The sequence below is a fragment of the Osmia bicornis genome, chromosome 4 (assembly GCF_907164935.1).
Source record: "Osmia bicornis bicornis chromosome 4, iOsmBic2.1, whole genome shotgun sequence".
Taxonomy (NCBI): Eukaryota; Metazoa; Arthropoda; class Insecta; order Hymenoptera; family Megachilidae; genus Osmia; species Osmia bicornis.
In genome coordinates, this window is record NC_060219.1 from 11242272 (window position 1) to 11263063 (window position 20792).

The 20792-nt window shown below is 34.1% G+C and overlaps 5 protein-coding genes across 6 annotated transcripts; 4 read left to right on the plus strand and 1 right to left on the minus strand.

The window, feature by feature from the left end:
* Positions 1-352: 352 nt before the first annotated feature.
* Positions 353-6267, plus strand: LOC114874610 (probable cytochrome P450 301a1, mitochondrial). The gene is made up of 11 exons (XM_029184055.2): positions 353-573; positions 835-1040; positions 1529-1775; positions 3131-3247; positions 3372-3448; positions 4078-4273; positions 4357-4516; positions 4594-4763; positions 4894-4972; positions 5052-5249; positions 6158-6267. The coding sequence occupies exons 2-11, from the start codon at positions 836-838 to the stop codon at positions 6263-6265; spliced, it is 1557 nt and encodes a 518-aa protein (XP_029039888.1). The 5' UTR covers positions 353-573; position 835; the 3' UTR covers positions 6266-6267.
* Positions 6268-6293: 26 nt separating this feature from the next.
* Positions 6294-9581, minus strand: LOC114874583 (probable cytochrome P450 301a1, mitochondrial). Its single transcript, XM_029184005.2, has 11 exons — positions 9449-9581; positions 9202-9281; positions 8571-8952; positions 8110-8226; positions 7854-7930; positions 7562-7763; positions 7312-7474; positions 7062-7231; positions 6895-6973; positions 6579-6782; positions 6294-6486 (listed from the first exon to the last, which is right to left on the minus strand). The coding sequence occupies exons 1-11, from the start codon at positions 9457-9459 to the stop codon at positions 6379-6381; spliced, it is 1593 nt and encodes a 530-aa protein (XP_029039838.1). The 5' UTR covers positions 9460-9581; the 3' UTR covers positions 6294-6378.
* A 1717-nt stretch (positions 9582-11298) lies between these two features.
* Positions 11299-14696, plus strand: LOC114874576. 2 transcript variants are annotated; one of them, XM_029183972.2, is made up of 3 exons: positions 11299-11385; positions 11596-11794; positions 11875-14696. In XM_029183972.2, exons 1-3 carry the CDS (start codon positions 11329-11331, stop codon positions 13692-13694), a joined length of 2076 nt encoding a protein of 691 aa, XP_029039805.1. In that variant the 5' UTR covers positions 11299-11328; the 3' UTR covers positions 13695-14696. The 2 variants fall into 2 exon arrangements, with proteins under 2 accessions (XP_029039805.1, XP_029039816.1); XM_029183983.2 differs by having other exon boundaries at positions 11302-11385; positions 11599-11794.
* Positions 14697-15062: 366 nt separating this feature from the next.
* LOC114874603 lies at positions 15063-16414 on the plus strand. Its single transcript, XM_029184042.2, has 2 exons — positions 15063-16013; positions 16090-16414. Exons 1-2 carry the CDS (start codon positions 15186-15188, stop codon positions 16312-16314), a joined length of 1053 nt encoding a protein of 350 aa, XP_029039875.2. The 5' UTR covers positions 15063-15185; the 3' UTR covers positions 16315-16414.
* Positions 16415-16556: 142 nt separating this feature from the next.
* Positions 16557-20269, plus strand: LOC114874420 (Hermansky-Pudlak syndrome 5 protein homolog). The gene is made up of 6 exons (XM_029183671.2): positions 16557-16794; positions 16886-16996; positions 17107-17340; positions 17407-19400; positions 19470-19587; positions 19659-20269. The coding sequence occupies exons 1-6, from the start codon at positions 16708-16710 to the stop codon at positions 19911-19913; spliced, it is 2799 nt and encodes a 932-aa protein (XP_029039504.2). The 5' UTR covers positions 16557-16707; the 3' UTR covers positions 19914-20269.
* The last annotated feature ends 523 nt before the right edge of the window (positions 20270-20792 follow it).

The following is a 20792-nucleotide window of genomic DNA, read 5'->3' on the forward strand; positions in this document are numbered from 1 at the left end:
AAGAATTATTGGTATGAAGTAGACAATAAAAACGCACAGTGGAAGGGATTTAATTGAAAGATTGAATTCGGCATTTAGAGCTAGCCTTTTTTCCCTTTATTTTATTCGATTATACTAAGTGTTTTGCATTTTAAGGAAAAATTGAATCTGGAATACAAAGGAATTTATGCAACGAGTACCAAAGTAACGGAAAATTATGTTAAAGAACGAGTATAATCAAATTCGACGACCATTCCCCTCCTTGGAACAGTCTCCCCCCTCAAATAATCTGTCCGAGATGACGTTAAAAACGCACAATAGTTGGCGGGAACTCTTGAAGAATAAAAGGGTATCTTGTACTCTTGTTCTTCTCATTCAAAAGTTGTTCGTCGTGCACGGCGTATACAAAGTCAATACGATTAATTAAGTAAAACGAAATGATAACTAAAATAAGTAATTTATCTAAACCAATTTGTTAGCTTGTTGGTATAAGTGACTGTGATTTCTTTGTGTTATGTTCAAATTATTATTCTAATGCAGCAACAGACTATACTCATATAACACTGAATTTTAAGGGAATTTTACTATACTTTGGTAAGTTTTAAAGAAATTACCTTTGATCTGCACAATGAACTTAAATATTATCTAACTTTAATTTTCAATAAAAAGAAAATACAAACTAGAAAGTTTCAGGCAATTATATTTGACTTTTCACAGAACCTTCTGAGTAAGAGCAGTAAATTATAGTTTCCACTGAAATGCCAGACGACCGCTATTAAATGAAATAATCCTGACCTGTTTTTCTTTCGTTCGAACAAAAGTACATTCACTATAAGCCATTTTTTTATATTACAGGATGAAAATGAACATTTTAAATTACGAATTTATCGGACTACGGAGGCACATCATTAAGCAATCTAGTAACATCATTAGAACATTAGAGACTTTGACAACCGAAGTGGAAGGACAAGATTGGTCTCAATGTCGTCCTTACTCTGAAATTCCTGGACCAAGACCTATTCCATTCTTTGGCAACACATGGCGATTTATACCTTTCATAGGTATTTTTGATCGACTGTAATTTTATTATTTCCGTCACACAATTCGACGTAATAAATTTATTGTATACGGTGTTAAGAATTCATAATGACCTGTAAAATCCGTAACTATTAAGGAACAAAAGAAAGAAAGTAAAGCGAGTCTCAAGAATATTTTATAGAAAGAACATTGCGCGATCATGGTATATTTAAATAAGTTTTGCAATCACTTTTTTCAGAAATAACTGGGAAAGTAGTATTTAAAGATATTTTATGGACCGTTTATGTCTTTCTCGATGGTATTATGTAATTGGAGGAATAGTTACCGATTATTGTTAACCGAATTTCAATTTGCAATTTTGTAGCCTGAATACTGTGCGCTTACTTTCAAACACGTCGGATTGCCATGCATTAGGGGCACTGCAAAAATCCAATAGAAAATATTTTGGAAACTATTTGAATATTCTAAGCGTTACACCTACGTACAAAATTACAAGGCTAATTTATTCCAGGTGACTACAAAATTCATGAAGTGGATCAAGTATCGAAAAAATTGCACAATGAGTATGGAGATATTGTGAAAATCGAGGGTTTACTAGGCAGACCGGATATGGTTTTCATTTACGACGCAAATGAAATCGAGCGTATCTTTAGGCAAGAAGAAAGAATGCCATACAGGCCTTCTATGCCTTCATTAAATTATTACAAGCATGTCCTTAGAAAAGAATTCTTCAATGAACACGCTGGCGTAATAGCCGTGTAAGTTTCGCATGAATATTGATGAAGGGGAGCAAGAAAAAAAAAATAGAACTTATAAATTACGTTTCACGAGGGATAAAATTTAATCCTTTTTAATTAAATCGTAAAATTGTACATCATTTATTTACTATTTCAGACAATTCAGCTGAGAGAAAGGAAAAGGGAACACTAACATAAAATGAAATTGCACCTCGTTGCTGTCATCTCGCGAAAGTATAAGCTTTCATTGTAATTGCTATAGCATGTTCCTTTTGTAATCTAACACATAATACTTAATGCCTGAAACGAGTGAAGCATGTGACATGTTTGCTTTCACACATGAGTCATCCACAGCTTCATAATGTTTGCAGGCTTCATTACACGTTATAATGGTCAAATATTTGAATTACAAACCTTCTAACGTTGTTGCTTAACCTTTCATTTAGCAAACCACGTGTATCGCAAATATTTGCAATGCAGGTTGAAGATGTACTCCTGAACGCGTTAGAATTACACTACTTTTCCTTTACGCACGCTCTTTAACGTCTAACGTTTTATTAAATCGATCGAGCTATAGTCCTTGATCAACAATCAAGGATTTATTATTGATTGATTAATTTGAAAAGAGCGCGTTAAGAAGTTAAGAGGCTCTTTAAAATTAATTGTATGCAATTCGATCTATACGTAGCATGAATAATAAAATGTATAACTCGGTTGCAGAAATTATTCTTGTCACAAGGAACGGATGAGGAATAAATTTCGTGAAGAATTTTGCTTAAATAAGGGTGAAATATTTCCCTACGCGTGTCACATCGCGTTACTGTTTAGAAAGTAAACCTTGCATAATCAGATATGGGTGCACCTTATGGCATCACTTCCTGCATGACAACTTGGCCTGCAATTGCAGTCGGATGACATACTTTCCTAATACCCGCGTGACCAAAATGCTAATTATCGTCACAGTTTGATTTTGATACAATGATTTCAACTTCCGTTTGTGAGATGATGGTTGATTAATAATCTGTAACAGTAAAGGAGCTATCAGATATTTCATATTTTATCCTTTACATCACAATTTTCCATTTAATGTAACTTGAGAAATGTATTCGTGAATGTCAAGATCAGAATCGTTAAAGATACCTGTTCGCAGCGCATTAAGTTTACTAATGCACTATCCATGTATCTGGTTATTAATGACTGCTATGAAGAAACGGCAGTCTCCTAATAAGCAATGAATCAAAACCAGTGTGACCACTTTCCCATTCATTATTCTGGAGGTGGGCAAATTAATAAGAAATTTGTATTTATAGCAAGTGTTTCCATTATTTTGTAGATTAAAGAAAAATTGAGATACTAAATCAAAGAAATGATTACAGACATGGTGAAAGTTGGTACAATTTCCGGAGTAAAGTACAAAAAGTAATGCTGCAACCACAAACTGCAAGAATGTATGTTAACTCTATCGAGGAGGCGAGTACTGCGTTCCTTAAAAGGTATGGTGAAATGATCCTCTTTCAAACGTAGCTCGTGTATCTTACCTTTCACCCGTTTACACTGTCCTTATTTTTTCCGATACCATTTGTGTAACGTTACTAAGACGTTTATGTTGGTTTATAGAATTAGAAAAATACGAGACAAGAACGACGAGGTGCCTGATGATTTTCTCAACGAGATCCATAAATGGTCCCTCGAGTGTAAGTGAAGAAACGTAACACTCTCTAATATAACACCTGTTTTCTTCCGTAACATTTCTTCCTGTACAGTTTTCAAATTTGTATTCAACTAAAATTATAAACCAGAAAAAAGGTCCCAAGCAGCGCGATCGCGCTATTTAGATTTGATGTCGAAAAGACCCAGTATTAGGTTTATAGCACCGCTGTTAGGTACTTTTGGACAGTGTTTTTTCAATGATGCCTGAAATTTAAACGGTTAAGACGATGACCGAGCAAATATCTTCAATTGAGTACTATTTATTCTATTCACCAAATTCTTCACTCTCGTTGGTAAGCGAAAGCCGTCCTAAATTCGGATCTCTGAAAGGTATTCGATTTCTTTCTAAATTGCTGTTCCACGAACGATGGAAATAACGGTACCGCAAGTAGTTGGATTGTAATGTGCCCCAAAGTGCTTTGACACAGATGTGCAATACCCTTCACATTATTATTTATTAACTTGGGAGTAAATAGTGCTAAATTAAATAAACCATTTGAATGATTAAGCAAGACCTTCAACGATTAAAAAAATTTCTATTAATTCACACATTTCATATGAGAGCAGTAGATAGGATTTTATGATAAAGAAATCTGTACCATTTTTTTCACAGCCATAGCAAGTGTAGCCTTGGACGTTCGCCTGGGCTGCTTAGATGACGATGCTAATATCGAAACGCAGCAATTAATAGATGCTGTTACTACATTTTTTAAGAATGTAGGAGTATTGGAACTGAAGATACCTTTCTGGAAATTATTCAGTACACCCACGTGGTTAAAATATGTGAATGATTTGGATACTATTGTTAGGTGAAATAAAATTCTTGATAAAAGTAGAATCCAATGTGTAACTATAATCAGTTTCTTTTGTTAAAATAATTCCAATTTTTTAGAATAATGTCAAAGTACACAGCGGCCGCTCTTTCGAGAATACAAGAAGGAAAAAATTCTGGCAAAGAAGCATCTCTGTTGGAAAAAGTTTTAGCTTCAGAAAATAATACCAAATTAGCCACTGTACTTTCTCTTGATTTATTTCTAGTTGGGATCGATACTGTAAGTGCTTCGAATAGGAAGTATAATATATTAAAATATTAAATTCTATGAATAAATAATATTCATTTCATTTATAGACATCTAGTGCGGTAGCATCAACTCTGTATCAATTAGCTTTACATCCGGAAAAGCAAGATCTTGCCTATAAAGAAGTATGTAACATTTTTCCAAGTAAAGATACACAGATCGAAGGAAAGCACTTGGAACAACTGAAATACTTGAAGGCCTGCATCAAAGAAACTCTGAGGTTCAAGCGAAAATCTCTAATCCCTTAAGTTCCCTTAATCTTAAAAGCAGTAAATTCTTCAAACTATAATGTTTAGATGTTCAGTTAACATAACTTCATTTTAGAATAATGCATATTCACCTTTTATTAGAATGTATCCAGTTGTTATCGGTAATGGCCGATGCATGACCAAAGATACCGTAATTAGAGGATACCGTGTACCTAAAGGAGTAAGAACATTCTTTATTTTTCTTCTAATTTTACGAATATCGTTGTAGTAGTATGTAATTGTAATATTTGTACCTTTAGGTGCAAGTGGTCTTCCAGCATTACGTAATAAGCAATCTTGATAAGTATTTTCCTCGAAGCAAGGAATACTTGCCAGAAAGATGGTTGCAAAGCGATGGGGTACGTCATAGTTTCGCGTCTCTTCCTTTTGGCTATGGAAGAAGAATGTGTCTCGGTCGACGTTTCGCTGAACTCGAAATGCTCGTCGTTATTAGCAAGGTAAATAATTCACGGATACAGATCGTGATACCTTTCACTACATAATTGATTTTAATTAATTTTAATTATGTAGATTTAATGACAATACAAGAAATGTCAGTTCTAAATTTAAATAACCGGAAAGCGAAATTGTACAATTTCTGTAACCTTGATATAACCGGGTGACTTTTCGTGATGACCACATTCTTCGAGAAACTAATTACGATTGCGAACAACGCGTAAAATTGATAATAACACTCTCTAGAGTTTTATTGCGACAGCCCAATCTTAAATACGGTCCCCGTTAGTTTGTCAGCGGTTACAGTAAATGCCCACGAACAATAAACCTCGTGCACACCTGGCTAGTCTTTCACTGTTTATTACAAGGAACAGTGTACCTCTTTAAGGTGTCATTAATCTGTCACCTTGATGTCGTAGGATCCTCACAGCTACCTGAGTAATACAGCTACCTGAGAACTCCAGTGCGCACTCTTAATTCTTCCTTGATTCTTTTTATCAACTCTTCCTTCCGAATATTATTTGTATATTAAAAATATTGAATTGTAAAAATTTTACTTTCACGTGGAATTAAAAGTAAACGCAGGAAGAAATTGCAGTTACTTTCACTCGCAATTGCTTTTTACTTGGAAATAATAGAAAGGCGGTAATAAAAGCGTACCATTTCAAAGGAAATATCGCGTCGCATCGTTTAAACACGGTTCTATAATTCCTCGCAGTTTATTACACTCGTAATAAAATTCGTTGACAATTGGGACCTTGGTGATTTGAAGGATTCTAGGTACGGATTGTCTTCAACTACCTGAAATTTTACTACGAGAAGAACAGAATATTCTAGAATTCTTCAATTTCTCTAACATGTATCAAAAGAGCGACAATTAATTCTTTGCGATAATTATTCTTTGTTTCAGATTTTGCAATACTATAAGATAGAATATCATCACGAAAAATTGGAATATTACATCAATCCTATGTACACGCCAAAAGGACCTCTAAACTTGAAATTCATCGACAGATAATAAATATCTGCTACAGTTGTATATAAAAAATAAAGGAGTAAACTCGCAGTCGGTATCAATACAAGGTTCTTGAAATATTTTCGACTATCAGAAAACTTCTTATTTATTTAGTGTTATCTTGGCAGTAATTTGAATTTCAGCTCCCCATCAGGAGCGTACATAAATGTAACTTTGTAATTTAGCGGCTCATGGTGGTACTCCAATTTATAAGATCGTATTAGCTGAAAAATAACGACATAGAAAACGTGAAATTTTATTCATTTCATTTCATTTCATTATTCATTATGTATTAAAAATAGCGTTCGTTGGATACCTTCGCAAGCAAGACTTGCATTTCTAAATCGGCGAATCTTCTACCTAAACACATGCGCGCACCATGACCGTAAGGTAACGATGCAAAAGGATGTATTTTCTCGTTGGAAGATTGCTTAAACCATCTTTCTGGTTTAAATGTTTTTGCATCTGTTACATATTCTTCCATGTTTCCCGTTATCACTGTTGGAAACACTACTTGTACCTTTAATAAGTAAATTGTATGCATGTATAATTATTGTAAGCATGCACTCTAGTAAATCTTAAAGACATAAAATAAGTAGTTTATAATGCACTGTTACAGAATAGTTACTTACTCCCTTTGGTACTCTATAGCCAGAAATTGTGGTGTCATTTTGTAATGTTCTTCCATTCCCAATTACTGTAGAATACACCCTGAAACAAATGAAGATTATATTAGTAACAAGTTAAAATTATGTATAACTTTAACTAAGTGCTTATATAAATATATTAATTAATATACCTGAAAACTTCCCTGATAAAAGCTTTTGTGTATACTGCTCTATCCAGATGGCTGTTAGTAAGGGGAACAGATGGATCAGGAAGAATATCTACTAATTCTTGATGAACTTTCTCTTGTTCTTCAGGTCTGGTTGCCAATTGATATAATATTGAACAAACAGCCATTGAAATCTATTAACATAATGTTGTAAGGTAACCTGCTATCCTTTATTAATAACTATAATTGAAGAAAAATATTCGTTTCCATATACCGTATCTATTCCAACCAAAATCAAATCTAATGCAAGTATATAAGCCATTTTAGGGTCAGTTTCTTTGGCTAAGATTCTTTCTATTAAAGACAGATCAGCTTCATTCACTGATTTCTTCGTTTTCAGCCTCTCCACTGCTGCATCAATGTATTTCATGCACACCCTGAAGAATACAATATTGTTAATCATTATCATCACATTACCATCATATTGTTAACGATGATAGAAAGTGTCTGGAAGCTCGACTCACTCAACAAAATAATTCATATTGCGTACGTATCTCGACCAAAGTGGAGTTGGCACGTATCTCCAGTAAGGAGCTTTTAATTCAAGCACGGCTACATTTCTTAAAGCAAATTTTGCCCCGTCGATGATCTTCTGAGGTTCTGAATCTGGAGTCAAGTTTCCCCCTAAGCATCCTAATCTCACATCAAGTGCTACCCTACCTATACCTGTACAAGAAATCATTAAGGAAAATGAATACTTTTGAGCAGAAGAGAAATGGAAGAGAAGAAAGGAGGATTTCAGAAATTTATACTTACATTCTAAAGCCCACTTGTGTATTTCATTATCAAAATCTGCTGGTAATTCTCCATCTTCTCCTTTGATTTCTTCCATTCTGAAAAAATAACGAACATTTATATTCTGTTCCACTCTACTGAATTGTTTGATGACTAAAAATATTGATGATTCCAAGTTCAAAGCTCTAAGTATTTTCATTGAATTCAGGTATGTCTAAAGTTCAACAAGCTACGCGATGGCTAAAATACTTCAATATCCAAGGACAGGTGTAATTACCTTTTTATAAAGTCGGACGTGACCACTTCAATGGGCGTTATATACTTTCTTACCGTTTGTGGCTGAAGAACTGGTTTTTGGACCCGCGTACGAAATTCTCGCCACGGTTCACCGTGTCTGAACAAGTGCAAATATTTTATTATCTCATCCTAATCGCGAATATACAATTGGATATAAAGGTCAAGAATATTCATGACTGACGACAGCCTTCCAATTTAACTGGACGAACCGAATGGATTTATGGAAGAAGGATCCGGCGGAACTGATAATTCGCATATATACATTTAATATTAACGCATTCCACATTAGCATATTAAATGTTAATATATTCAAGATCGACGACGCACCGCATGCATTGGATGCTGTTTATTCTACGACGCGCTACAAACGTTTTGTAAGAAAATTAATATTGTTAATCATTACTCAACTTCTAATTCTTCTTTTAGATAATATATACGTACACTCCAACGACGCCAGGCAAATCTCCAAAGAAATCCTTTCTTACGACGCTTTTATAATGAACCAAACACGGCATCGACGGTCTGAAAGGTGTCGGTCCTTCCTGCCTGTAGATTTTCTCTATCTCGTCAGCATCATAGACAAACAATAAATCTGGTCTACCAATCAAACCAGTCAGACGGACAATTTTCCCGTACTCGTCGTGAAATATCTGCGATACTTTAGCCATGTCGGAGATTTGATACTGGCCGATAACAGGAAACAAACGCCACGTGTTTCCAAGGATCGGAATTGGTCTCGGTCCTGGGATCTCTTCGTAGGGTCTCGTTTGGATCGCGGCATCGTGATCAACCGTGCAATCTCTGGTCGCAGAGGTCACTGTACCTGCAGGTAACACACAATAGAAAACGTACGTTGGATGCATTCGGAATTGACAATGAAGGTAAATGGGTAACTCACGCACCAAGGTGGATCTGCCGCGTGGAGGTCGAATAGTGTAAAAATATTTGCGACTTTCGATTGTAGAATATTAATTAAGATGATACTTTTTTTGCAGGATTGAAAATTTAGAAGATATCGAAACGAAACATTTTGCATAGCGAAAATGATAATTTTTTTTAAGTTTCTCATTACCTGAACACAAAGTTCGACGAAGAATATCCTGACTTTGCGAAAGTCGACGTATCATGCTGATTTGTAGGTGGCAATTCATTCTGCGGAGAGTATAATAAATTATTAAAGTATAAATAAGAAAAATTATAATTAAAAATTGTATCTTAGATTTATGGAAGCCAAAAATTTTTTAATCCCCAGTTCGCGTGGAACGTTTCAGGCCAGGTCTAATTGACCCACGGTTCTCTATAATTAACGATGTCCTTACCTGGGATTCATTGAAAATTTTCCGGTCCGTTTCCCTGGGCTTTTCCGATCGGTTTCCCGTTATCGAGAAAGGTGGTCACCGCAGGTAATACTTCCAAATCGACTCTGCATTCTATCACAATTCTAACGTTTCTAAGCAAGCTCTCTTCTTTACTGCCCGCAATCGCGTGGAGTCTTGGGAAGGGAACAATGATGAAAGAAACAGCCCGGATGCACTGTTTCAACGAGACTCTTGGTAAATCGAGACTGCACGAAGTAATCGAGGTGAAATCCCCACTTCGAAATCTCCCTCCATGGGTCACCTTCAGTGTAAGAAAGCACTTTGGCTGAAAGAAAATCTATCGTGATGTTCGAGATATACTTTCACGTTTAATTCAAAGAAAGTTTCTAACATGTCGACACGGTATGAAATTCACCGAAGATTGCATGATCTTTTTGTATGCGGTAACTGATGGAAAGTCTAAAAGGCAATAGAGTACTCGTTAGTTTCAAGAATTGTTTTTAAAAAACTTAATGCTAATTTTTACAAAATTATTATTTCTAGGATTCCCTACAATTGCGGAGCTCTTTTTGCAACTTGACTTAAAATGATTGTAAATATTTTAAAAAATTACCATGCTTGTTAGGACAAACGTTATACCACAATCTATTGAAGAGAACGTGAGTATGTGGTATTCAAATGCGAGGAGAAAACTATTGACATAGTTGATAGGTATACATGCATTCTTTTGCTATGGAGGTGAATCAATTAATAATTATTTGAATTCATTAAAAACATTGTGACTACTATGTAGATGAAAATTCATTAACTTCTCGTGTAATTATAGAAATGTCCTTGCGCTTTTATTGAATTAGGTAATTGGGTGATACGCTCAGTAACTTGATTCATACAATTATCTATTATTTATGAAGTGTGAATTTTGAAACCGGTTTTGCTTCTTATCACCTATCCGTGACCTATTTTAAACAAAACATTGCATAACTATAGGAGTATTTGTGTACATATGGAAATGCCTGTATAGACAATCTTGACATCTATGCCGGAAACTATTAATAGGTTTCTTTGAGACGCACCAATATTAATTGTAAATCAAGCAAGAGGTTTTTTCCTCGTACTTCTTAGAAAGTGCAAAATAAATCCTTGGATATTAATGAGAATAGGACAGGTAGACGTTTCTGGAAATTTACTGTACTCTTCAGGGAGGGTCATTTTAATCCAGACGGCAAATTCACCGACCCTGATTATCCTCGTGGTCCCGAGAGGTTCATACTTACAATTTTCTGCGGCATCTAGAATTTTCACGGTAGAAATACAATTTAAATATTTTCAAAGTTTAATATTATAAAATTTCTGTTTTATCTTTTGTAACGCATTCAGAATTCTTAAAATTTAATATTCAAAAATATCTATTTCAGATATTCCATGATACCTTTACTATTCAAAGTCGCTGAAAACCATGAACAATTGCAATACCGTCAGTAAACCTCAATAAACCCAGGTAAGGTGCCCGGCGAATCCTTCAGCAACTGAACCGTACCGCACCTTCCTTCTAAGAAGTAATAAAATAATATACCTCACGTACCATCAGGACTCTCCCTGTTTGTCTCCTACTTGGTGTCAGAGAGTAGGGGTAGCTACCCCACGCCAAGACTATATTAAGATGTCCTGAAGGGTTGGCGAGGCATTTGTAGTACTTGTTCCGAACGATTATTCACGTAAGCGAGATACGCGAGTGACAATTTACTTTGCAAACAGCATGAGTGTAACACGTCAAGGACTTTGTTTGTAAACACGTGTCTTATTGAAAGTGTCCGTTTATACATCGGCGTATAGAATCAAACGAGTGAAATTATTTTGTTTTATTAATTATACCAATCAAAATGGTTGTGCCGACGATTTGGATTAGAAACAATATGCTGTTCTCCGGTGAACAATGTGTAAGTTATTTTTATTCTTTTTCTTCTGGAAGATTTTCTATTTATTTTGGAATGATAAGACTTCTTTTTACTTTATTTACCGTTTTTTTTTACTCCAATGTCACGTTCACCAGATTCTCATTGTTATTGTCAAATTCGTGTTCTGGTACGGTTTCTCTTCGAAAGTGTAACAGCGGAGATTCTACAATATTAATTTTAATCGTTATTCAGCAGGAAAGACAACTTACCGAAGCAGAATTGAAGGTTCAACGATCTCTTCAGAAACTCTCTGTTCCGGATTGGTACTTGAATAAACGTTCGACTTCGCCGAAAATAATAAACGACGATCCGATTGAACTTCGTCCGCCATCATGGAAATGTCCTCTGCCTAAGAATTCTTCGATTAATTCTACGTCTTCCGATTTATCAGGTATTTGTTAAATATTAACTACGGTATTTTTATTTTATAAAACTTGAATGTTTCAAATAACATTTAATCTTTAATTGTAGATACGCCAACAAAAGCTTCCAAGAATAACTCACCTGATCAACAGAAGCCTCTAGAATTCAAACAACGAAAATCATCGTCAAAATCTTCACATACGAAAGAAGAAATATTCGACACGTGGGTGCCAGAAGTGAAGCTACCGGCGGACATCAGTAAGACGCTTCCAAAAGTGTCACCATCGAGGAAGATTCATAATATTAACATCGTTTTTCCACCGGGGCCGAAGGTGGACATTTTCGACAATCAGGATTACAAAATAATTTCAAACAATTACTCCAATTGCAACAGTTTCCACGTACAGGAGCAATCAGCTGATTTCAGCAGGAAGAACGAAGAGTCTCCCTGTAGAAAGAAAAATAATGTTCAAGAGGTCGTGGAAACGCCTGTGAAAACTCCGACAACCAGAGGAAGCTACAGGTTTCGTACCACGTCTTCTCCAAAATTCACTCCAGCAAACTTGTTCTCATCCACCGTCATCGAGGACAGTCCAAAACCGAAGAAGAACCTTTCTCAGAATATCCTAGAAAAATCCTCCATCTTTGAGAAGAGTTTCCGAAGCAACGATCATTCAGATTTCTCCATTGATCATTGTCGAAAACCGAAGAAGCTGTCTCAGGATCTCCTGGAAAAGACATTTGTTTTTGATCATTCAAAGACAGATCGATCGTTTCAGAGCTTCGAAGATTTATCGACGAACATCAGTAGAGACAGCTGTATATTCGAGAAGAACATACATTCCATCGAACCCATCTTCTTCGAGAAGGACGACGCAGCTCAGTCTTCGTTAAAGTCTTCCTCCATGGTCCGTGACATGGTGCGAAAGCTAGAGGTGTCCAGAAACTCCTCCCAGACTCCCCAGAAGACGTCCACGTTCACCTGGAACAAAGAAGCACCTGATCAGATTAAAAAATCCAGCTTTCAACTAAAAACCCCAAGTATGTTCCAGGAGAAGAGATTAAATTTTGCTTCCAGAAGTCCTCGAGAACAGAAACCGAGTCTCGAGGCTCAGTCACCTTGCACCAGGTTCCTGAACTCCAACAGAAAGTCTACAGAATTGGAGAACGTGGTGAGAAGCAAACATTTGACCAGAGAGAAGGGTGTCGTGCAAGGACTCATCGGCGTTCTAGCCGAGAAGGTGAATCAATCGACTTTACCACGCCAGAAGCAGGTAGCAGAGGTGAACAGGAACTTCGTGAAAAAGGTGGTAAGCGCATTGGAAAACGCAGACAGATCAAATACCGAACAGGTGCCTAAGTCCAGAAGGATCTCTGCGAACGAGGACACAGGAAGTGGCAGCGACTCTGAATTCAAATCCTACACAACATCAGTTTCTGTTAAGGACACAGACAGCAGTGATTCGGATCAGAGGACACCCAGTCCGAAGAGCGACGAGGACAACAGATTTGATTATAGTTACCTGACGACAACTAGCATTCATCAGGACGATGATTCTGTCTACTGGATACCAGTGTCTAGGTGCAAACTTCCAAGAACCAGCTCTCTAATCAGCATGATGTCCAGGTTGTCTGGCAATGGACACTCTCCCTGCGTCAGTCCCATAAGAAGCGAGCACGAGGAACAGCAGACATGGGGTGTCACCTACAGGAGGACCAGCAGTTTGTCCAAGAAGCTGTTCAGGATTGATGAGACTGTTGTGATTGATTCTGGATACTCTGACAAGTCGGACAGATCTGGAATCAGTTCGAGATACGAGGATAGTAATTGGTCAGAGGACAATCAATATGATTCTGGGTCGGAATGCAAATACATGAAGGTCAAGAGGTCCAGAAGGAAGTCTATAGTCAACAACTTCCACTTTTAATTAATATATTGATTAATTGATTATAGAGATTTGTTATGATTAACTTTATGATAGAATTGAACGAGGAGTGAGAAAAATGTAGGATGTTTATGGTATTTGAATTTATAGGGAAGGATTTTGTAAATTATTTTGTGGGGTAGAAATATTTCAGAGATAGTGGATATTTGTATAGATCCTTGCTTCGATGCTCGAATGGATAGTTAACTGAAAATTTAGTATGATTTACTTTCTAGTATTTCTGAATATCCTGAAATTTCAAGCTCGAAGCAAGTCGAATAATATTCAATATTTTCCGAATATTTCCAATTGGTTAGTCAGAAATAATTTCGAAATTCGTCGCTTCTTTAAATTTATATTGATACAAATTGTAATTATTAATTAGAGTATAAATGTAATCTTGATTATTTTATTTTGTAAAATTCACATTGTATGCGAGCGTGTGTGATTGTGTGAAAAAATAGCGTAAATTAGCGATCAATTTATCCGTGTTCGGCAAAACATGGTATTGTTCATCAGGTGGAAAATCGGTTCAAGTTTTAGATGGAAAAAGTCTATAACTCTGGTGATTCGAGGAAATGCCTAGAATTTGGAAACACAGCATCTAGCTGCTATTTAGAAATAAATAGTTTCAAGCGAAGAAGCTAATATTCCGTAATGAAAATATTGTTGCGTTTAAATTAATTTGTTGATCTCATTGCAATTTCCATGTATTAGAAACTCTATTACAGTTTGAATAAAATGAAGAATTTGAAATTGTAAAGGATGATTGTATAAAATAAATTTTAATGTTGACTTATTTGCTTTGCAGTAGATAAAGGAATACAAATGGAGAGAAAATTTTGTACTGTTTAGTTGTAAAATGATATCTTACCAGGATCAACTTCCTGCAATTAAATCTTTATATAGAAATATTTTTATATGCAATTCTGAATGAATGTAACTTGTTTCTTCTTTAAACGATTGTAATGATATTGTTCAATAAATGAAATATGACATTGAGAACGGTTTTTTTTACAAGATTATTATAGATATAACGGGAAATTGTCAGAGATATTTTTGTATCAATCGTAGAATCGCGTGCTATTTAACGAATGCGTGACAAATTCGTGCGTCGAATTATTAATTGACGATTGAAATTCCAGGCGATCAACTATTATCGATGTAACTCGCGTATGATGACACACGAGACTCCTGTGAATAAATAATCCAAAAATATTCACTTTCGTTCTTTGTTTAGATCAGTTTAACAAAATAGAAAGAAATTTCAATACCAATACTCGAACCACAAAGAATTAATCCATTTCAAACGAAGTATACATTTGAGATTGACCTCTGCTTATATTTATCATTTCATAGGATGACAATTGGCAAATTAGTAATCCCATCATTAGAGTTTCAAACGTCAACGTAAACGCGTCAATTAGAAAGTGAAGAATTGACAAATATAGGAAATTTCTAGTGAGAGTTCGAAGATAAAAATCAATTATAAAAATGGCACTCAGATTAACAAACAGTCGTTCGAAATCCGCATCAGATATTCTAGAGGAAACGACGAGAAATAAAAAGAAATTTGAACAACATTACTTCACTGAAAATCGTTACAGAACCTTCACGTTAAAAGGCTTCGAAGAAGAGAAGACAAGTTTCGTTGAAAAGGAACAATCTTCACCGAAATCTACACAAAACTTCGTGAAAAAATTAATAGCTTCTTTGGAGAAGAAAAACGAAGCCTGTAAAGCAGACGATGAGTTCTTCGCTAAATATTATACAAGAAACGATTGTCCCAATAAAACAGATAATTATCAAAAAGAAAATTTAACAATTGAAAATAACATTCCTGTTCCAGGAAAAAGTGTAACGGGTAACAATAATCGCGTAAACAAAACACCATTGGGAAATTTAAACAGGAACGAGTGTAAAATAAATGATCAAAAATCGTATTGTAATCGGTATCACACTTTTCAATCGGTATACGAATCCAATGTACGAAAAAATGAAGAAAAGAAATATGGTTTCTCTTCTTTCGATCGAAATCGGTATCGAGTTGAACGAAAACAAATGGAGATTGTTAAGAATGAAGAAGAAAATACAGAAAGAAGGACAAAGTTCGTTCGAAGTAAATCTTTCAAAGATTTTTTTGGATCTATGTTGAAATGGCGAAGATCTAGAAATAAGAAGCCTCAACATTTTATGTCTTGCGATCATTTAATCGAACAATCGAAGAATTTGAATTCCAGAAATGGACAAATATTATCCAGAAGTTCCTCTTCTTTACAAGCTACGGTACTTCAAGATTGTGATGATAAAAATATTATACGGGTAAATAAATATTTCTTTTTATTCATAATAATAAACTGTATTGTTGTTGATTTTACTAATTAAATGAAATATGTAGAATAAGGAGCGTAGAGCGACTATTCATCCAATTTATGGTGGGAAAAGAAATGAACAACTATTGGAAATATTGTCAAAGAGAAAAGAAGATCTTGAAAACACAGAACACCTTCTGAAGCCTTCTGCGATCAAAGATATAGCAAAGTGTTTCTCTCAACTGCCGAATAAATCACTGATCAACAACCAGCTTAATGAAAGAAGAAAGCTACATGTTAAAAAATATTGATAACATAGTTAATAGAACTCTATTTGTTTATAGACTATCTTAAAATTTTATTTTATCGTTCAACTTTGACTTTAATAAAATTAAAATTACAAAGAATAAATGTAAGACATTCATTTTTGTCCTCAACCCATTTCCTGGTTCGATTGTCAACGCTAAATGTCCGATCACGCGATATCGCGTGGTATTTCGTCAAAGTTCAAACGTTGCGGCACACAGTAAGGTATTTTAGTATAGATGTCTCTCTATGTCAGAATGTTCAATATAAGTGTTGTAATGGAATACAATTTTCCGTCGTTATACGTCAAACTTTCTGATAGTTTATTAAAATAAATCATTACCCGTGCGTAACAATCATCATTGTCTCTGAAAATACGCACGGAATTTTCACGGACTATGCAGGAATTTCCGTGTGTCTTATCTGAATACGAGGAAATAAATCCTCTTCTTTATAAGCCCATCACCTCGACTCAACGAATCAAGGTATTCTTTCGAAATGTCAACATATTCTTATTACAATTATTACAAACGTTTTGAAATTGGCAGTTTTATACATTTTTTAATTATTTTCCAGTATACATGTTTCAACACATCACCCAATTATATCATATTGGGCTCAACCAGTGGCAGTATTTACCTGTTTTTAAGGAAACCATGCACATTTGTACAGTTGATACCTTTATCGGTACATAAACTTTTCTTAATTTACTGCAGTAAGAAACTAACTAATTTGTTTGATTACTTTAGCACCACAGTTGTTATAAAAATGGTTCATCCTATTGAATTTTATATTAGGAAGGATCAGTTTCTCGTGTTCTCATATCACCTGATGAAAAAACAATTGCTTTGACAACAACTCGTGGGACAGTTTGTCTAGTAGCTTTGAAGCCAACACCAAAATTATTAGCCACATCAACAGAACATGTTCAGGAACAAATTAATTGCCTGTGTTGGAATGATAATAGTTCTGAAATATATATTGGAGATGGCAATGGTAAAGTTTCTGTGATGGTGATGTCCATTTTTACGGTAAGGCTTTATTTTTTATATTTAAAATATTTCTAATTTTTAATAATAAAGATGCATACACTTCAGGTTAATGGAATGTTTCAAGCACCGGCTTCTACATTGATGAACCTGGATTCTGCTGTTGTGCAGCTTAACTTTTGTTCACCTTTACTGTTAGTGTCAACACTGACACGCTGTTACATATGTGATACAGTACAAGAACAATATAAGCAAGTAGGAAATAAGACAAGAAATGGAGAGTTTGGTGCTTGCTTTTATAAAACATACCTTACTGATAAAAGTACCTTAGTTACCCCAAAGGAAGAAAGATTAGTAAATAGGAAAGGTTCTTTTAATTTTATTCCCGAGGGTAACAGTAACATAGAAGAAGGAAATTTTCCTCAAATCTTTTGTGCTCGACCAAGTTCTAGGCTTTGGGAAGTATCTGGAAATGGAACTGTTGTGAAAACTCATCAGTTTAAAGAAGCACTAGCTACTCCACCAGTAACAATATGTCGGCCAAACATGAGAAAATCCATGTACCAGAAACCAACAGAACAAGCCTGGATGCCACAATCCATTAATTTTTCTCATTTATTCACCATTACAGAAAAATATTTATTTTCATATACTTCTACTGGTATATATATAATTGATCCTATAACTGCAACTGTAATCTTATGGAGCAATGAATTTTCAAACATAAGCATTGCAGAAACAGTAGAAAACGAAATATATTTGATGACTTCTGATGGAAACTTTCATTGTTTAATTTTATCTGTCTTAGATTCTTTGATACTATGGTTGTATAATAGAAAACGGTATCACGAATGTTTAGAGATATGCCTTCTATATAAAACACAATTAAAAAAATTAATAAATAGCACAGAGATTAATGCTATTTGTAATATAGAGAACAAACTACAAATACTTAAAGATGATGAATTGTCAACGTTACTACATCCATTGATACTTTTACTAGAATCTAATTCCAAAATATGTCCAAAGAAATTGGATTCAGGTATCGTAGTCGTTAATTGTGGAAATTCAAACTTGAAAGAGAAGGAAAGTTTCAGGCATAATTCTTTACCTTATTGTTTTTCACAAAACAATGAAAGTCCTTGTGAAACTGAATTATCAGAGGGAAAAGAAATGTTAATTAATTTACTGGAAGATTCTACCAATGAAGTAACAAAAATTAAAGATGCAAATTACAATACAGAGAATGTACAAAAGAGTGACAATGAGGAAACAGCAAAAATTAATGAGGAATTATACTCAAATAAAACTATAACACAAAGGATACAAGCAGATTTAGAAAGTATATATGCGTTAATTGATAATATTAAACCTTCTATGAATGAAGAACAGTTAGAGAAAATAATTTTGGAAATAGATTGGAAAATGAATGTTCTCAAAGATTCATATGAAATTTTGACTGAATTAAAAGGTTTCGTTTACGAAGTATTAAGAAGTGTAGAATTATATTATTTCAATGCTCTATTAGAAAACATTTCAGTACAACTAATACAGCCAAGTGATAATGAAACTATTATAAAACAGATAATGAAAGCTTTTATTAATATAAATGCACAAAACTATAAAAAGTGTACCTGTGGTAGTCCATGCCCAACAGATGAGTTAGTTGAACCAAAGTTCCTGGGGATTGGTAGATACCTTCTTAAAAAGATTATAGATGAAAATAAAGAACAATGTATAATATTATGTAACAAAGTACCTTATATGTGGCGAGAATATTTACCAATCTACGTGAACCAGCACGGTGTACTGATGAATGATTTACTACGTCAGTGCCTTCAGATTAAAGATAATAATTTACTTTCCACCATTTTACCATTATTAGATGGAAAACACTGGAATCTTGTAGCAACATATGCAAAGGAAATGCAGGAAGGGCAATGCTTATTTTGTGGTAAATCTATAAGAAAAGGAAACAATGAAATATTAATAAACTGGACTGCTGTGATACATGAAATTATGAAGAAACAGGGACCTGATGTTGCCATGACACTATTAATAAAGTTGGAAAAAGCCATCCCAAATATTTCTGTCGATAAAAGGTGAGTTTTATTTTTTCAACCGTTTGAGTTGCGACGAAATAATTATTAAATAATCTGAATTTGTTTCAGTATATTTCAATCGCTAATATTTACAAAAATCTTATATCATCATGGAATGAAACATGCTATCAATTTTAATAAAAATACTTTAGAATCATCTGAATATAATACAATATGTTCCACAAAGGTAACTAATGTCTTTAGTAATTTTTAATGCACGTAATTATATGTTGCATACATATTTTTTATCTTTTACAGATACGAGATCAGTTAGTAGAAGTTATTGAAAAAGATTTAAGTAAACCAGTTAATAAGAATATATTTGGAAATGGTGCTCATCACTGGGGAATGCATTATCAAAATAAATTACATACATGTCCTTGCTGCACCTTATCTCTTCAAACGCCGGTTCTGTTAGGTAACAATGGGATCGCAATATTTGATTGCGGCCACGCTTATCACGTAAATTGTATGATAGAAAAGAAACTTACAGCCTGTAATTTGCATTCTTGAGTAAACATGCATCAGAAACAGTAAATCTCGTAAAAGATATTAACGTACAAGTGCAGTTCTTTATATAAATTTCTGAAGAGGAATTGCGCCTTGCTCATCTAGTCTCTATAAATTGTTCGTACGTGTACATGTAAATTTATTGTCTTTATACAAATTGTTATCACAGACTTCACGATTTAACACAAATAAATATTTATGCTTCAGTCTTTTGTAATATGATTGAATTTCAACTAATTAAAACGTTATACAATTTTGTTTTTATAGAAAAAACAAGTAATAGAAATTACAATAGAAAATCACGTTTGCAATGTAAAAAAAGTACAAAGTTATAATACAAATAAAAATGAAATCGAAAATCTGTGTTTGGTCATTTTCAAAATAGATCACTTAATTACTAACAACTAAAATAACATAATACTCCAAATAAAATAACTATCATTTACTAATTTTCTTACAGTTTAAAAATAATTTCATTATTTTCTAAAAACTAATGCCATTTTATATCCGTACATGTATGGTAATTTGTACTTTGGTTGATCAATAATTACACATGTAATATATTTTAATTAAACAATAAATTCTAATTTCAGTTTAACACTTACCTTATTATATTTTTATTGTCTCAGAAACATTTATGCAACTTGAGGCATTCGTTTAAAAAAAAGAAAGGATTACAAACAATTTTGCAAATTATAATTCAGCAATGCCCCAAACTACATAAAATTGTCAAAATATTGTATAATATAACTTTCTCTTTTCACGCTAAACGAATTTTGTTACGCAAACTGAATGTGTTAGAATTTTCAATATTTCTTAATTAAATTAAAAGCACATTCTCGTGTTACTGTATTAAAATATTGATTTTCTGATTAACGACCA

Bases quoted from the DNA above. Each gene is read 5' to 3' on its own strand.
- LOC114874610 (XM_029184055.2), top strand. From the start codon at position 836: ATGAAAATGAACATTTTAAATTACGAATTTATCGGACTACGGAGGCAC. The intron at 3,248-3,371 runs GTATGGTGAAAT...GTTGGTTTATAG, and splicing joins AGTACTGCGTTCCTTAAAAG to AATTAGAAAAATACGAGACA. The intron at 5,250-6,157 runs GTAAATAATTCA...TCTTTGTTTCAG, and splicing joins TGCTCGTCGTTATTAGCAAG to ATTTTGCAATACTATAAGAT.
- LOC114874420 (XM_029183671.2), top strand. From the start codon at position 16,708: ATGCAGGAATTTCCGTGTGTCTTATCTGAATACGAGGAAATAAATCCT. The intron at 16,795-16,885 runs GTATTCTTTCGA...ATTATTTTCCAG, and splicing joins CCTCGACTCAACGAATCAAG to TATACATGTTTCAACACATC. The intron at 19,588-19,658 runs GTAACTAATGTC...TATCTTTTACAG, and splicing joins ATACAATATGTTCCACAAAG to ATACGAGATCAGTTAGTAGA.
- LOC114874583 (XM_029184005.2), bottom strand. The intron at 6,974-7,061 runs GTATATTAATTA...CATTTGTTTCAG, and splicing joins TTTATCAGGGAAGTTTTCAG to GGTGTATTCTACAGTAATTG. The intron at 6,487-6,578 runs GTATCCAACGAA...GTTATTTTTCAG, and splicing joins TGCAAGTCTTGCTTGCGAAG to CTAATACGATCTTATAAATT.
- LOC114874603 (XM_029184042.2), top strand. From the start codon at position 15,186: ATGGCACTCAGATTAACAAACAGTCGTTCGAAATCCGCATCAGATATT. The intron at 16,014-16,089 runs GTAAATAAATAT...TGAAATATGTAG, and splicing joins ATGATAAAAATATTATACGG to AATAAGGAGCGTAGAGCGAC.
- LOC114874576 (XM_029183972.2), top strand. From the start codon at position 11,329: ATGGTTGTGCCGACGATTTGGATTAGAAACAATATGCTGTTCTCCGGT. The intron at 11,386-11,595 runs GTAAGTTATTTT...ATCGTTATTCAG, and splicing joins TGTTCTCCGGTGAACAATGT to CAGGAAAGACAACTTACCGA. The intron at 11,795-11,874 runs GTATTTGTTAAA...CTTTAATTGTAG, and splicing joins TACGTCTTCCGATTTATCAG to ATACGCCAACAAAAGCTTCC.